Here is a 16,993-nt window from a genome sequence, read left to right on the forward strand (position 1 = left end):
CCACTGGAAGATTGTGAACTTACTAATGGGATTGGAGCTGAAGCATTAGGAGATGATGAACTACTCATTGGAATTGGAATTGGTATTATTGTATGTGTAACAGAACTAGAATGCATACCAGATTGTTTATTCTGCAGTTTATTCTGAGATCTTGAAAATGGAAAATCACTTTCATAAAAAATGATGTGGCGAGATATGATACACTTTCTTGTGACTGGATTGTAGCAAATGACTCCTTTATAACCTCTATAATATCCTAGAAATACACAGACTTCAGATCGAGGCTGCAATTTGTGATCATTATATGGTCGAAGCCAAGGGTAAACTGCAGATCCAAACACTTTTAAAGTTTTCAGCTCAGGTGGCTTCTTATACAATCTGATATAGGGAGAATCCAATAATAGTGACTTACACGGCATCATGTTGATGAGAAATACTGCATGAGCACATGCATAATACCAGAAAGAACTTGGCAACCCTGCTGCTGTAAGTAATGTTATTGTTGTTTCTACAATGTGTCTGTGTTTGCGTTCTACTAAGCCATTCTGCTGTGGAATATATGGACAGGAAAGTAACTGTTGTATTCCTTTGGCTGCAAGAAATGATTTGAATGAATGACTGGTGTATTCCCCACCCCCATCAGATTGTAAAGTCTTAATAGTCATACCAAACTGATTGAGAACATATGCACAGAAGTTCACAAATATTACAAAGACATCTGATTTATTGCACATTAGAAATATCCAAACATATCGTGTATATTCATCAACAATGGTTACATAATATATGTGACCTTCGAGAGATTTTACAGGAGATGGTCCCCATATATCAGTGTGGACCGTTTCAAAAGGAAAAGAACTCCTATCAGTCCTAACAGGAAATGAAAGTCTAGACATTTTCCCTTTGATACACGAAGTACACATACTATGTTGACTGTCTATATCTACTGGTATACTAGACTGTCTCATCATCACAAACATTATTTCATTAGTTGGATGACCTAATCGATGATGCCATATGCTGGATTTTACCAATTTTCCAAGATAAGCAGCTGAACCCTGAACCACAGACTGTATTCCCTTCGACCTCTTGAGTACTGGAATCTGAAATAGTGATTTGGGCCTACTCTTTCCTTGATACAGAACCTCCTTTGTCTTCTTGTCCTGCACAAAAAATTGATTATCATCACAAATAAACTAACTATGGTTATTTGCACATAACTGTTGAACAGATAGTAAATTCCGTGCTATTGTTGGAACATGCAGCACATTTTTAAGCATAAGAGCATGTGAATTAGTGTGAATAGTCGTAGAACCAGTATTTGCAATGTGTAAACCTGTGCCATTTCCAATTGTAATTCTTTCAGAACCTTCAAAAGGTGTAACATTGTTCAGAGCATCCACATCAGCTGTGATATGATGTGATGCACTCGTGTCAACAACCCAAGAATCTTGAGGAACATAGTGAGACATTTGCTGTGCAGCCATATCATTTAGAGATTGTGGTGGAGGTTGACTTTGAAAAGCATAATTTCCCCTGTGATAACATTCCAGTGCAGAATGTCCTCTCTTGCCACAGATTTGACACTCAAGCAAATAACCAGTAGATGGAGTATTGGAGTTCCTATGAAAACAATTCACAGTTGTGTGCCCTCTCTTATTGCAAATTTGGCACTCTATAACTACATTAGATCTATTCTCTGCATTACCAGACCATGTTCCAGTACCATTTTGCCTTGAATTCCCAAAGGAATACCCACCAGGAAACCCTCCATTGAAGGTCTTGCCTTTGAACCCCCCATTGGTTCTGTAGTTATTTCCACCATTAGACCTATAATTGTGACCACCATTGGACTTGTAGGTACTGCCTCCATTAGAATTATGACCCCTATTCTGACCAAATTGTTGTCTTGGATTTGTATGAGACATATTCTCCATAAACCCGAAACCAAGAGATGGTTGTGGATAAACAACAGATGATGAAGTAGGAAACTGTTGTGACGGCTGAGAATTATATGGCTCATGTGGAAACTGAAGTTGAGATGGATTGAGATATGGAGATGGAGAAAGTACACCTCATGTACTAGATGGCAAATGACAGTGTCCTGCAGGATTTGAACCAGAAGCAGAAGACGAGCCCTGTGAATTACTAGATCCTTGAACATACAGTGCAGACAGATTCTGAGATAATACATTTGTGTCCCCTTCTATTTCTTTTTCAGCCCCCAACAATTGAGCTCTAAATTCTTTTAGAGTTATAGATGATTCTCTAGCCAAAATTACAATTCGAATGATAGCATATTCTTTTGGTAGGCCTGCAAGCCCTGCAATAATCACATCATTTTCAGACATAGATTCTCTAGCTGCAATCAATTGGTCCTTGATACTCTTCAACCTCAACAAGTATTTATCAACCGAATCACTCCCTTTTTGTATAGTATGCAGTTCAGTCTTTAGATGATTAACTCGGGATTTAGACACCAATGCATATCTATCAACAAGATTAGACCAGGCTTCAAAAGCAGTTTTGCAACCAAGAACATACTCAATGGCTTCATCAGAAAGTGTAGCAATCAATAAACTCAGTAAGGCCATATCCATAGACTCCCATTCAATATATGCATCAGTAATCCTATCAGTCACTCATTTTTCCGTATCAATTACAAATTTGGGTGGACAAACAATATCCCCATCAAAATGACCAAACATCTTATACCCTCTCAAGACTGATTGAAATTGGAACGCCCATTTAGCAAAATTATCATCCCTCAATTTTATAGTCAACATCCCCAAAAGATTCTCAACTTTGATATTCATATTCGCCATGATCAACAAAATTTAAGAACGACTGAAACGTTCAGATAGCAATGCAAGTCAAGTTCACGAAAGACTGACACTTTCGTATTCAAGAAAGACTGAAACTTTCTTTGAAACAAATGTACGAAAGACTGACACTTTCGTATATAAGAAAGACTGAAACTTTCTTTAGGCAACTGTGATGCAAAACAAATTCACGAAAGACTGACACTTTCGAATTCAAGAAAGAATGAAACTTTCTTCCAATCAAACTTTAACCAAGGCACGAAAAACTGACACTTTCGAATTCACCAAGAAAGATTGACACTTTCTTATAGTCCAAGAGAGATTGACATCTCTTGTAGATATCTTTCGCACAATCCAACTTTTAAGTAGTAATCATCCAATTATCACACCAAAAAAAACATGAATTACAAAATCCCCAAATTCACATATCACAGAAACGAACACCTTGAATCTGTAAATCAATCAGCGACACAGAAAGCGAAACATTGGAACAAAATCACCTGAAAGATTTCTTCACTAGAACACCAAACTTCTGCCCAGTTTCAACTTCCATCCTTCCTTGAATTTCTGACGAATTTCTGACGAATCCATGATCGCAAGCACGAACACGAACACCAAATACAACTGTAGTACAGCGGAAGAACTCCTAGAATCGAAATCGGCGACGAACCTCTCCCGGCGATGATACCATATTAACACTTGTGTATGTATCGCAAAGAAGAATAGAAGAAACACTCAGAGAAAAGAAGGAAAGTTTAGAAAGAGAAGTAAAAGGAATTCTTGTATATTCAATCACACTACAACAAATGGTCTGTATACAATGGTTATATACCTACCATCCATATTACTACAATGACTATAATACCCTTTGGTAGTTTTACTCCTAACTAACTCTATTTCCAACCAACTCCCAATTGTAACTAACTCAACCTCTTACAATATAACAACTATCACTCTCTTGTTATATCTAATATGATTGAGGATCATGGACTTGGTTCAGATCTTCACCTCGTCAGTGCACGTAGTAATATGTACTCAAAGTGTGGGGCAATCGACATAGCTCGGGGTTTATTTGATGGTTTGCTGCAAAGGGATGTAATTTCAAGGAATGTAATGATCTGTGGTTATACACATAAGAGCCACTATAAAAGAGGCCCTGATGCCCTTTTGGTTGATGCTATACAATCAAATACAGAGCCTAATGATGTCACATTCTTAGGCATTCTTCCAGCTTGTGATCATTTAGGAGCTCTTGATCTTGACAAGTGGATTCATGCTTATATAGATAAGAACTTCCAGAGTTTTACCAATACCTCCCTCTGGACAAGCCTTATCGGCATGTATGCAAAATACAGAAACATCGAGGCAGCAAAGCAAGTCTTTAATGGTATGGAAGCCAAACCTTGGCTTCTTAAAATGGGCATGCAACCCTTGATCTTTTCTCGAAAATGGAGGATGAAGGATTTAAACCAAATGCTACCACATTTGTGGGAGTTTTATCTGCTTGCAACCATGGTGGTCTTGTAAACCTTGGACGCCAATACTACAGCTCCATGACCACGTATTATCATATTTCCCCAGAACTGCATAACTATGGATGCATGAAAGATCTTCTAGGGCGAGCCGGGTTATTTGATGAAGGTCTTCATGAAGAGCATGGAAATGAAGCTAGATAATGCTGTGTGGGGTTCTCTGCTTGGAGCTTGTAGACTCTACAGGCGGGTGGAGCTGCGTGAATATGTTGCCAAACATCTGTTCGAATTGGAGCCTGAAAATGCCAGGTCTTATGTTCTGCTATCAAATATCTATGCAGGAGCTGGCAGGTGGGATGATATGGCAAGAATAAGAACGTCCAGGCTGAATGACATGGGAATCAAGAAAGTTCCTGGCTCTACCTCTATTCAGGTCGATAATGTTGTTCATGAGTTTCTCGTAAGTGACAAATCGCACCCCTTAAGCAAAGAAATCTACAAGATGCTGGAAGAAATCAACAGGCGTTTGTATACGGCTGGATTTGTGCCAGATACATCGGAGGTGCTCTACGACATAGATGAGGAGTGGAAGGAAGTGGCTTTTAGTCATCACAGTGAGAAGTTGGCCATCGCTTTCAGTTTGATCAGCACGAAGGCAGGCACAACGATTCGAATCGTAAAGAATCTTTGTGTTTCTGGAAATTGCCATTCGGCTAGAAAGCTGATATCCAATATTTTTAATAGGGAGATTATTGCAAGAGATGGCAACCGTTTCGACCATTTTAGAGATGCTTCTTGTCCATGTAATGTCAATTGGTGGTAAAAACCACTTGTACATTTTATATATATGCTTAGGCCATTAAATTGGAAAAACAAGGGCCATTTTAAATCCTCTCTGCAGTTGAGGGTCTTAATTAATACAACAACAACAACAACAAAGTTTTATCCTACTAAATTGGGTTGACTGTATGAATTCTAGAACGTCACTGCACTTGGTTTGGAACAAATGATGCCTAAATCTTTTCTTTAACTTATGTTCATTTACCACCCTGACAAATAAATTTACAATTAACCACCAAAACTGCAAACATTTGAACAATATGCCATCTAAATTAGGGTTTCATTAAGTTCCATCACGTGATTTATTCTGATCATAACCCTCAATTTATCTCACAAATTTCTTATTTCGTATTCATAAAGGATGAACTTTAGTACATAAACAAAGTGCTACAAGATTGAAAACCCATCTCTATTTATTATTTATATACAAGATGATGGGTTCATCTAGCAAACCATACGACAACAAGAACTTAAGCCCTAGTTAGTGATGGACTCATGCTTCATGGTGAGCCACTTGATTGAATGAGTTCCTTCTTGCCGTTGCCAAAACAGTCTTGTCAGCCACGATGAAGTATGCCATTCCAGCCACTGCCATCAAGTTAACAATACTTGATCAATCCAACATATAAACTAATTATAATTACATTTAGGAAGAAATTAATAGCTTTTAAAGAAGATTATGATGTTGAGAATTAGGGTAAGGATTAAAGAAAACCTGTGGAGATTATGAGGGCCTGAGCAGTGGGGTTGAGATTGGTTCTTGCCCAAGGCAGCATCCTCACACTAACCAGCTACATATAAAGTATAGAAATTAGATGTAAACCCCAAAAAAGTAGTTTCTACGAGCCATTGTAATATAGGGAGAGGCTATAATATTCCGGAGTATTGTGTACTCTGGCACTTAGTGCCCACATATTCAATTGAACGGTTGTTCAATCTTTTTTATAATTGTAAGATTAGATTTAAGCGCTTTAAGTGGCGGAATATTCAATATTATGAAGTATTGTAAATTTTTCGTATACATAATGAGGTCGAAAACTTACAGTTGGAATGGCTGTGGCAATGGTAGCAACAACAGCTGCCTTAGCTCCCGCTTTTACACCTTCTATTTATCAATTAAGGAAAGAAAAAAGGATTACACCTTCAGAAGAAATTCTAAGGATGAATTACTAAAAAATAAAGGAAAATGAATATTATAAATAAATTAAATCTTGGGATACAAAACTATGAGTGTGGTCCGCAGTTCAAAAGGTCCTTCGTGTGCAATTTAGTATTTAGCAGCAACAGCAAGATGATAAAAAACAATCTTAATCACATAATTAGCATATATAGCAGATTCAGTCTCCAACGAATGCTAAGAGTTAATACTATTAATGCATATATATCAAGTTGGTATAAAAGAAAAGTATTTTAGCTAGTCGTATTAATTTGCGTTTCTACCTCGTCACTTAAACTAGTCATGTTATGAGAAAAATAAATAAAATAAGATATACAACCAGTTACAAGACAGACTTTTTAATGAAATGTGAGATAAAAAAGAAGAAACATAAGCATACCGCGAGAGCAGTGCTTAGCCAAGGCCAACTGGTCAATTGAGGTCTTCTCATAGGGAGACTGAGGCAGATTTCTTGCCATTGTTAGAGACTAGCTGGTAGTAAATTGGTAACTGAATAAATGGTAACTTTAAGAAGTCAGAAGTGAATGAGAAGGTTTCTGAATCTTATGGATGATCATTAGAGTGTTGGATATTGGGTAGATATTTATAAGGATTGTGGTGCACATCAGCTTGTTGAGACCGGGCGGGTACAGGTGTCGTAAGAGTGTTAGATGGTTTCACTGAATTCCGGGGTCTGAGTCACTTGGTATTAGTTTCAACTTTCATCTTTGGTTCTCCATATTTTTTCTTATGGTTATGGTTGGTTTGTTTCTTTTTCTTTTACTCCCCCAAATACCCTTGGTTTGTCAGGGATATTCAGATGATCTATCGGAGGGTATCAGTGTAAATTCAATGTAGTCATGGAGATTCGATCAGGTGAAGGGGCTTTGAGATCTGCACCTTATCTATTTGGTGTTAGCATAAGGTGACACACGAATCTAAAAATATGACTTATTTTTTCAGTTTTGCACCTATTCTAATAGATCTAATTATAATTATTATAGAAATTCGACATGAAAATAAAGTTTCAGCTGTCGAAAATATAATATAGTGATGTTTTATCCACACATCATTTTTTACTTTTTACACACCTTTTGTTAATTTCTGTTCATTGATCTTCTTCAATTCATCTGATCCGACAGTCAAAAATTAGAAAAATGTGTAAGAAGTAAAAAATGATGTGTAGATATCACACCCCTATAATATATAGCACGTTTTAAGAGAACTGTTACTCTCATTTTAAAGGATTCTTTACAATTTTCTATTAACATATTTAAAGTGTAGATGACTTTTATGCATCACTCAAGTCACTATCTCAGAGGAAATTGCTAATGGTTTGGACAAAGCTGACCAAAAACAATGGGTGCACAAAAGGGCTTTGGTTCCACATGCACATCAATTGTTCATTAGATTAGGACAAGTGTCCTAAAAACAAGGGCTGAGATCATCAAGTGATCTTCTGTTGCAGGCTAGCATTCAAAATGTTGGATGGGTTTTGATCTCTTGTCACGAGTTGCTGGTTTTTTCCTTGAGTGGGCGGCGGCCAGTGGTCTGGTTTCATAAGTTGTCCGTCTTTGCACCGCCAAAAGGCAGTGCACAGTAGCCACTGTGGGGTGGTAGTGGTTTCACTTCCATCTGACTGACGGAGATAATATTTACTTGTAATAAGGCAGAGGCAGTACGTAGCATAGAAAATCTAGCTACCAACTTAATCTACCTTATCATCAAACTCAATGGCCAATAAAAATAATAAAAACAAACCCCTGTATCATGAGAGATACTTTTTTATAACTACTGTGATTGAGAATGTCAATATAACATACAGCATTTCAAGCCAATTACATACAGTTAGACTTGACCTACAGAAAAAGTTTCTTCACAAACGCAGCCATGTCTTTTTCTCTCCCACGCACAGCCAATCACGTTAGGAAAAATGTAGACATACATTGTTTTACACCCCCATTAACTTAGTGCTCATCATTGGTAAAGTAGTTAAAGGTAAAAATATTCTTAGTTTGATTCTTTTGTAACAATTAAGGTTGATTAATGTTGATATTTTTGTCGTAATATGAACAATGTACCAAGTCGAATAAGGGTTTAGGTAGCTCAGTTTGTATTTGTTTATTCAAAATTTCTGTGTTTCTGATCTTCCCCCAAAATAGTAGCTTATGAAAATGAAAATGTGAAAGCAACAGCTGTTCAGCGTCTCATAAATTTATATTGTAAACCACACAATTTTGAATTTAGTTTACCAAATATTTGTTCTTTTGGCCAATGATAGTACCCATTTCCCTGGTTTATGAATTAGCCAGCTAGAAGTTTTCAAACTGGCCCTTATATCCAGTTAATTAGGCCTGAGCAGATACAAAATCGTTCTTGTCAAAGATTTGCATGAAACTTAAACAATTGCCATGCAGAAGCCCGAAAAGCAAACAGATCGAGGTGACCATATGAAATCCATGAGTATATATTATAACTTCTCATTTGGTGAAAAACCTAAAGAAGTCGTACAAATACAACAATTTGAGAGGCTTTAGACTAATTTAAAGAAACAATGAGAGAGACATATAGGTATCCTCGCCATAGCTTAACATTGCCTATTTCCTACTTACAAATGAAAAAGAATAAAAATTGCTAGTGCTCGTATTGCTAAAATGTAGTGATCTCCCCATCACTTAAACCTTTATTGACGCCTTCATGCATATACAGTACGTTGACTTGGAGGCTTAAGTACAGTTCCCTCTCAAAAGCTTTATAAAATTTGCATTCATAAATTAATGCTGAAAATTTAGTACATAAATACTCTAGTGCTATTAGATATTGAAACCCATCTCTATTTATTTATATTTAAAGATATGGCCGTTCACAGGCATGCAGCAACAGGAGCATAAACCCTAGTTAGTTAGTGATTAATTAATTCATGCTTCATGGCGAGCCACTTGATTGAACGAGTTCCTTCTTGCAGTTGCCAAAATAGTCTTGTCAGCCACGATGAAATATGCCATTCCAGCCACTGCACGCCATCAAATTAACAATATTTTCTTTCAATTATAAACTAGTTATAATGATATTTAAGGCAGTAATTCATAAGTTTTTAAGAAGATTATGTGGAAAATTAGGGCAAGGTTTAAAGAAAACCTGTGGAGATTATGAGGGCCTGAGCAGCGGGATTGAGATTCGCTCTTGCCCAAGGTAGCATCCTCACACTAGCCAGCTGCATATATATTAAGCACATACAAAATTAGATGTAAACCCTAAAACAGTATAACTTTTAATTTATGGAGCCTGAAATATGATGAGATTGAAAACCTACAGTTGGAATAGCAGTGGCAATGGTGGCAACAACAGCTGCCTTAGCTCCTGCTTTTGCACCCTCTGTTTATCCAATTAACAGTGAAAAATAATTACAGTCCCAGAAGAAATTGTAAAAGTGAATTACTTAAGTATAAAGAAAAGAAAATTAAATAAAAATCTTAGGATATATGGCTATGAGTATGGTCCCCCACAAAAAAAAGTGAAATGGATTCTCTCCTGAGCATCTACTCAGGATCCTACTAACCCAAATACTTTAAAAGAACCTCTCTATTTGTAGCTGTTGAATTTTCATTCAACAATCCTTATGTGTAGGTCAGTAGAGAGAATCCATTTCCCTAAAAAGGGAGGCCCTATATACTATATCCATTTTCAGAAGAAAAAGCCCATTTACATGAAATAATACAAAATCTGAATCACATAATTAGCATATCAGTTTTCGGTCTGCAAGTGTATAGCTGCTCATTGGCTCAAGGTCATGATGCTTAACATCATGAATCACCACATAACAAATTCAAAAACCATATTAATATAAATTTAGCCAATAATTAAGCGAATTATTATTAGCATTCTAAAAATTTCATTCTACATTCTTCACAAGTGTTTTTTTTTTTCCAATTATAGAAAGTTTGAAGTGCAAAGTGAGATTTTTGGAATGCTAATAACAATTCCCATAATTAATACAAAAAAATTTAATTAATAAAATGCATATATAAATCAAGTTGGTCAAAGGGAAAAAGTATCTTAGTTACTCCATGTTTATTTCTTTGTCTTTACTTCCCTTATCATGCAATGATAAGAGATGAAGAAATTAAAAGAGAGATACGATTGCAACGGAACCAAAAAGAAAAGAAAACATAAGCATACCATGAGAACAACGCTTAGCCATGGCTAGTTTGTCAATTGAGGTATTCTCAAAGGGAGACTGAGCCATGCTTTTTGCCATTGTAGGAGATTAACTAGCTAGTTGTAAAAAATGGGTACTTGAAGAAATTCGAAGCGAATGAAGAAGGTTTCTAACACACTGGATGAATTGAAATGTTGGATTTGGGTGGATATTTATAAGGATTCAGGAAGCACAGGTGTTGTGAGGGAGTTAGATGGTTTCACTGAATTCTGGGGTCAGAATCGCTTGTTTTCAGTTTCACCCTTGGTTGTTGGTTGGTTAGTTCTTCGGCTTTTGTTTCTCAACGTGCCCATGGTTTTGTCTGGGATATTGGGTAAACCAAATGATGGTTGAGGATACCAATGTGAACTAAGTACAGAGAGAGACTAATTTATTTCTTTACAATCATGTATCTGACAAATAATATATTTTTAAACACGTAACAAATATTTATTAAATGGTATTGTAACTAAATTTTGGTTATATAAAAAGCGTAATGCCTTTTTTTATGGAATTGTTATTAGCACTTTAAAAATATTATTCTACACTCCTTACAAATGTATTTTTCTTTCTAATTATAGAAAATTTGGAGTGCCAAATGAGATTTTTTGAGTGCTAATAACAATTCCTTTTTTTTTCTCTTTTAAAAAAGCGGACAACTGATGGTAAGTCACGGTTATTCACCCATTACGGATCCAAAGAGGCTATGAGGAATTTCACCCTGCATGTGGCCACATTCAAGCAGACTCACCAGCTTGGAGATCTAACCTAGGACCTCTTATAATTTTTTGTTTATGAAGGAGCCACAGTCTGCGCCCTTATACCACTAGGCCACTTGCTATGGTTTAAAAAGCGTAATATTAGGTAGATTAAATTTGTGGGTAAAATTTTCAAACTAAATGATTAGTCCCCAATAAGAAATAATCGTGTTAATTAACACTTAAATAATAATCCAATCATTAACTTCCATGTTATTTAGTTTACAAAATTTGATTTACAAATTTAATCTCTCTAGCATTACCTATATAAACAAAAAATCTCTCCAAATGAAAGGGTTTTGAGATCTATAATGTTTAATTAAAGCATAGAGCATCTCCAACAACCTCCATAAATATAACTCTTCAAATATGAGTTTGTTGACCTATGTGGCAATTTAAAGAGTAAAATTTGCTACTTCACAATTTTGTTCTCCAACGGACTGTATAAATTTTGATATTATATTATATATTATATAGTACCTAATATGAAACAAAGTGATCTCACGTTTTGTTGTTGTTTTGTAATAGAGATGTTGAGAAAAGACACATGATTATAATAAAAAGAACGTTTAAAGACTTGGTTTAAACTCTTTAAATCTAGAAAGTGTAGTACAAGTCCTAAATTTGAAATTGAGTAGCAACTCTCTTAGAACAAGGAAATCCTACTGGCTAATTTACATATTTAGTTAAAAAAAATAAATTTAACAATTCTACTTGAGATGCTCTTATATTAACCATTTGGTATTACTAAGATGACCCACGAATCTAAATAAGACTTATTTTCTAAGTATTGCATATTATTTTATTTAAATCATCTTCAACTCTTGAGTTAAAACTTAAAATTTTTAACCATAAAATTTAAGTTTTAACTCGGAAATAGTTTTTCTGCTCAAACTCTTTTGAGGTTAAATTTTTAGCTCGAGATTATTAAAAGAATGAATTTAGATTTTTTTTTTCTTAAAGTAAATTTAAAAAAAAAATTATGTAGACTACCTAATTTAATTTTATGAAGATTTTAACAAAAAAAATATTTAGATTCCGATAAATATTGAAAAATCACTAAACTGAGACCATGAACCTCGTGGAACATGATGAAAGAATATGAAACACATGAAAGATTTTTTTTTTTTTTAGCCGTTGAATTTAAATGTGGACTGTTAGATTTTTTTTTTTTAGTGTTGGATTTAATCATATGAGAGCTTAGCAGTTGGATTCAATAATAAAACTAAAAAAAATACACATGTAAGGTGAACTAGTCTACTAACCTGGGTGAAATTTTGGGTTAAATTTGCTTCAAAAATGAGTTTTGGGTTAAAACTCATATTTGGCCCAATAATTTGAGCTAGTTAAGATAAGTTTAGAACCTAAAATTTGAGTTTTACTCTAAATGTTAAGAGTAGGTATATTATACCTTTTATAAAATTCACTTTCTCTTGAGTTGGGAGTGGAAATTGTAACTGGTTTGGGACAAAGCTGCCCCAAAACCATGGGTTTGCCCTTGTGCTTTGGTTCCATACGCACTTCAATATTTGATGAGATTGAGACAGGTGTCCTAAAAGGAAGGGTTGAGATCACCAAGTGATCTGCTGTTGCAGACAGCATTCAAAAAATCCTGGATGGGGTTTCTCTTTCCAATCCATGGTTTTCCCTTGAGTTGGTCGCCAGTGTCTGGTTTCATATGTCGTCTGTCTTTGCACCGTCACAAGTCTGAGAGATTCTATTGTGCGACCGAGGAAATGTCATCTTGTATCTACATCTACCTTTCATAACGTGTTTCATAAAATAATAACTGTGAATATATACAAAGCCAGTATCATCAATTCGATGTAAGAATTTCTCTTACAAATCCATACGTGCTAAATAGAGACTATGGGTAGGTTTTGTGTATCTTTCAGTTGGTGGAGAATAACATTACTTGTAGTGTTATCTTACCTTATTGAATTAATTACCTTTTTGACCGCATTAAAACTCAAATACAATAAAAACTCAATGTCGTGAGAGAGACTTCTCAATCACAAATAAACTGATATTTTTTTCATCACATGATCAGTCACCTAAAAGAAAGATTGTTTTAATGCTTTTCCATTTCAAACGTTAACCAAGTGGCTAAAGGTAGGTGAAGTAGTTAAAGATATATTGTTAATGAAAAAGTAGTTAAAGATAAAAAGATTCTTTCATTTATTTGCTTTGGTACCCAATTAACAGTCGATTATTTTGATCAATATTCACAGTTGATTAATGTTGATATTTTTGCCATACTATTGTCAATGTACCATGTTGACTAACCAATCACTTCAGAAATATGCCTGACTAGCTGAGCTAACTTAATTTGTATATTTGTTTATTCAAAGTGTTTTTGTCTTCCACAAAATAGTACCCTATGAACATGAAAACAGTGGAAAGCAAATGTTGTTCAGCGTTACCTTAAAACTTTAATTACATATATAATATTGGTACCATGATTGCGATAGTATTTTTTCTAAATTTGTGGCACATGCAAAATCTAGGATGTGATGACACTAGATGATGTCCGGACCAAAAAATAAAATTTGGTATAGGTTTCTTGTGATTATCAAAGTAATAATATTAGCCTAACATGGCTAATTAGTTTATTAAATTTTCGTATCAAATAATGAGTGATGTACTCTTTAAAATAATTTATTCAAGCATATATAGTGTGATGGGAGCTGAAATTTGAACAAATGGAAGACGGTCACAACATTTGATGAACGATCTTGTTGGGCGTACAAGTCCAATTTATGAGCATGATCAAATATTTGATAATGTAGAATTATAACTTCTCAAATAATTTGATTCCGCATCCTAATTAATTCTATCTTAATGATAAAAGCAATGGAACAAATAATGTGTGCTGTAATTTATATACAACAAATACATGAAAAACAAGAATTTTGCTACAAAGGACTGCGATTCTCTTCAAATCCTATAATTCTGAAGCCGGAGAGAGAGATGGAGAAAATGGAAGAAGATGAACAAGAGAAGGTGAACAAGGAAAAAAATGGAAATTGATGAACATGAGAAGGTGAAGATGGTAGAAGATGAACAGGAAAAAGTGAAGGTGCATGTGCGGGTGCAGGTGAACAGAGAATTAGTTCCTGGCCATTCGATTTTTTATTGAATGAATAGATTTGAAGGACTCCGTGAATCCGGATGGAAGGAATCCTAAGAGGATCCTATTCCGCTACAAGCTCAACGTAGTTGTCATTGAAGAGAATGATAAGCAAGTACTACGTTGGTTGAATTGTTAAATCATTTCTGAAAGCTATGACAAAAGGCTGTTTTTCTAATCACGACAATGATATTTTGGCCATTGGATACTGGACTCGTAAAATGCAATACTATACATTATATTTTGTCCAAAGAAATACATATGTATTAATTTTTTTTAATTTACATATTAAAAAATCACATAATTATGAATAAGGATACTTTGGATGCGGTCCCCATGGTCCGAAATGCCGATAATATCGGCGATATATCGCCGATATTATCGGTTTTTAGGGGAACCGAAATTTTTTTCACTATCCAAATGGTTTTCGGGATAATATCGCGATATTATCGAAATTATCGATAATATCGGAATGGGAATACTCGGAGAAGAACGCCGGAGCTGTAGAAGCTCCGGCAGAGTGTAAAACAGGACCCTAGACTCCGATCTAGGTATGAAAATGAAATAGAAGACAAGATGAACGTTTTTATATATGAAGTTTGCCGTGAAACGGTCGGAGGTGTTCGGAAAGTGAGTCGACACCCATGGCCTCGCCGGAGTTCGCCGAGTTGCAGAGACGAGAAGGAGAGGGAGAAAGACAAGGTTGTTGATGATGATGGGTGTGCGTGTGTGTATGTGGGTCTCGGACCCTCGGTGCAGAGAGAAATGAGAGAGACGGCGGCGACGAGGGAGAAGTAGAAGCCGATCTGCCGATGTGGGTCTTTGTGCGTGTGTGTGGGAGTGGGAGAAGGATCGAGAGACCTTGGGTCTCTGTGCGTGTGTGTATGTGTGTGTGGGAGAAGGATCGAGAGAGGTGGGAGATCTGTGCTTGTTGTCGGCGGAGGTCGAGAAATGAGAGTGAGAAGAAGATGAGGAGGAGGGTTTGGGTTTAAAGGAAGAGAAAGACATCGGTGGAGGGGACACGTGGAGGGAGTCAGGGACACCTGTTGGATGCGTGGAGAGTGAGAGTCTGCATGGTGAGAGAGGAGCTGGAGTGTTCAGTGATATGTCATCGACCTTTTGTTGGTTTGTGTGTTTTAATTTGTTTTCTTCGAATGATGGATAATGTGGTTTGGTGCAAATGGCAGTGTGAGTTTTGGGGGAGTAGTTTTTTTTTAATTAAATAAGATTAGAGGGTGATCAAAATATATAGGATGAATTTTATATTTTTGTGAGGTGTGTTTTATGATTTAGGTAGTTGATTTTATCCAAGTTTTATCTACGTAGTTATGTTAATTTGCTACATTAGGTATTTACATTTGAATGCTCATTATCTTGTTGATAAAACAATTTAAGTCTTCTAAATAATTTGGAACGTGTGAAGGCTCCAATATGGCTGGTGTAAAATTGATATTTGAGTTTGTTACATAGAGTAAGTTTTGGAACTTATATGCTTTTGTGCTTGGTGTGAAATTGAAAAGGATATCATAATATGGTTTGATAACCGATGCTTGTTTAATCTCTTAAAAAAAAATCCAATGATCTTCATCGTTTGGTTTTACTTAATTTCAACAATGGTATGCCTAACATAGTATACTCATATGTTAATATATTATGATTTATGATGTAGTCATGCCTTGATGGTTGGTGATGATTTATGTGTGCTACATTAGTTATTTATGATAGAGAAACATTTAGGTATGGACATAGAGATGATGAAGATAGTGAAAAATTTGAACCTCATAGGAACTCTATGTGGTACTAAGTCACTCATGTATCTTACCATGCAATGTATAAAGTGTAAAATATTGTACTAATTTATTATATATAAATGATTATGGTGTGTTTAGACTTCTTTCATTAATTACTACATATTTTCTACACTCACAATGTTTGTCAGCTCGCTATATAATCAACTTGATAATGTTAAATCCATCATGCAATGCATTTCCTTCCAATTTTTTGTGATAAACTAATAGATAATTGACTAAATAAACATCCTGCAAAGTTTCAATAAAAAATTTCAAGTTTTTCTTACAATTTCCGTGGTTTCCATGTAATTTTTATCGATATCGATATTATCTCGATATTTCCATCGATATTTCCGTGTTTTCAGACTACCGATATTTCCGATATTACCGATATTTAATACCTTGGCGGTCCCTAATCCTTAACATTCTTTTATTAAAACCTTAATGGTATTCAAAGTTTGATCAAAGTCCCTTGACTTTGTACACCTCATTATATTACTATTAATATTTATAGTTTTATAATTTTGACATTAATTGTTTGATATTTTATGAGATTTATAATCCTATAAATTTAAAATATCTCATTATAATACTATTAGAAACGGTTACAATAAAAGAATTCAAACATTTTGATTGAATAAATGGATAAAAACTATGTAAAAATAAGAAATAATAAATGGCAAAAGAATGTATCCAGAGTGTTAAAAAAATTGGTACATTTCACATATGTACATTAATAAAGAAGAATGGGTACATTATAAATAAATTAAGGTAAATATAAAAGGTTAAAAAATTATGAGTACAAATGAATTTTTTAAAAATATAGG

The 16,993-nt window shown here is 35.0% G+C and overlaps 3 protein-coding genes across 4 annotated transcripts; 1 reads left to right on the forward strand and 2 right to left on the reverse strand.

Annotated features, from left to right (window-relative positions):
- The first annotated feature begins 4,478 nt into the window (after positions 1-4,478).
- On the forward strand, positions 4,479-5,117 carry LOC103418140 (pentatricopeptide repeat-containing protein At1g08070, chloroplastic-like). Its single transcript, XM_029109364.2, has one exon. It carries the CDS (start codon positions 4,479-4,481, stop codon positions 5,115-5,117), a length of 639 nt encoding a protein of 212 aa, XP_028965197.2.
- A 341-nt stretch (positions 5,118-5,458) lies between these two features.
- Positions 5,459-6,881, reverse strand: LOC103448333 (early nodulin-93-like). 2 transcript variants are annotated; one of them, XM_070813891.1, is made up of 4 exons: positions 6,691-6,881; positions 6,178-6,236; positions 5,850-5,925; positions 5,459-5,722 (listed from the first exon to the last, which is right to left on the reverse strand). In XM_070813891.1, the coding sequence occupies exons 1-4, from the start codon at positions 6,767-6,769 to the stop codon at positions 5,628-5,630; spliced, it is 309 nt and encodes a 102-aa protein (XP_070669992.1). In that variant the 5' UTR covers positions 6,770-6,881; the 3' UTR covers positions 5,459-5,627. The 2 variants fall into 2 exon arrangements, with proteins under 2 accessions (XP_070669992.1, XP_008385798.1); XM_008387576.4 differs by having other exon boundaries at positions 6,178-6,239; positions 6,691-6,880.
- A 2,055-nt stretch (positions 6,882-8,936) lies between these two features.
- LOC103452268 (early nodulin-93-like) lies at positions 8,937-10,803 on the reverse strand. The gene is made up of 4 exons (XM_029109370.2): positions 10,470-10,803; positions 9,604-9,665; positions 9,429-9,504; positions 8,937-9,303 (listed from the first exon to the last, which is right to left on the reverse strand). The coding sequence occupies exons 1-4, from the start codon at positions 10,546-10,548 to the stop codon at positions 9,209-9,211; spliced, it is 312 nt and encodes a 103-aa protein (XP_028965203.1). The 5' UTR covers positions 10,549-10,803; the 3' UTR covers positions 8,937-9,208.
- Between the last annotated feature and the right edge of the window lie 6,190 nt (positions 10,804-16,993).

The sequence above is a fragment of the Malus domestica genome, chromosome 02 (assembly GCF_042453785.1).
Source record: "Malus domestica chromosome 02, GDT2T_hap1".
Lineage (NCBI taxonomy): Eukaryota > Viridiplantae > Streptophyta > Magnoliopsida > Rosales > Rosaceae > Malus > Malus domestica.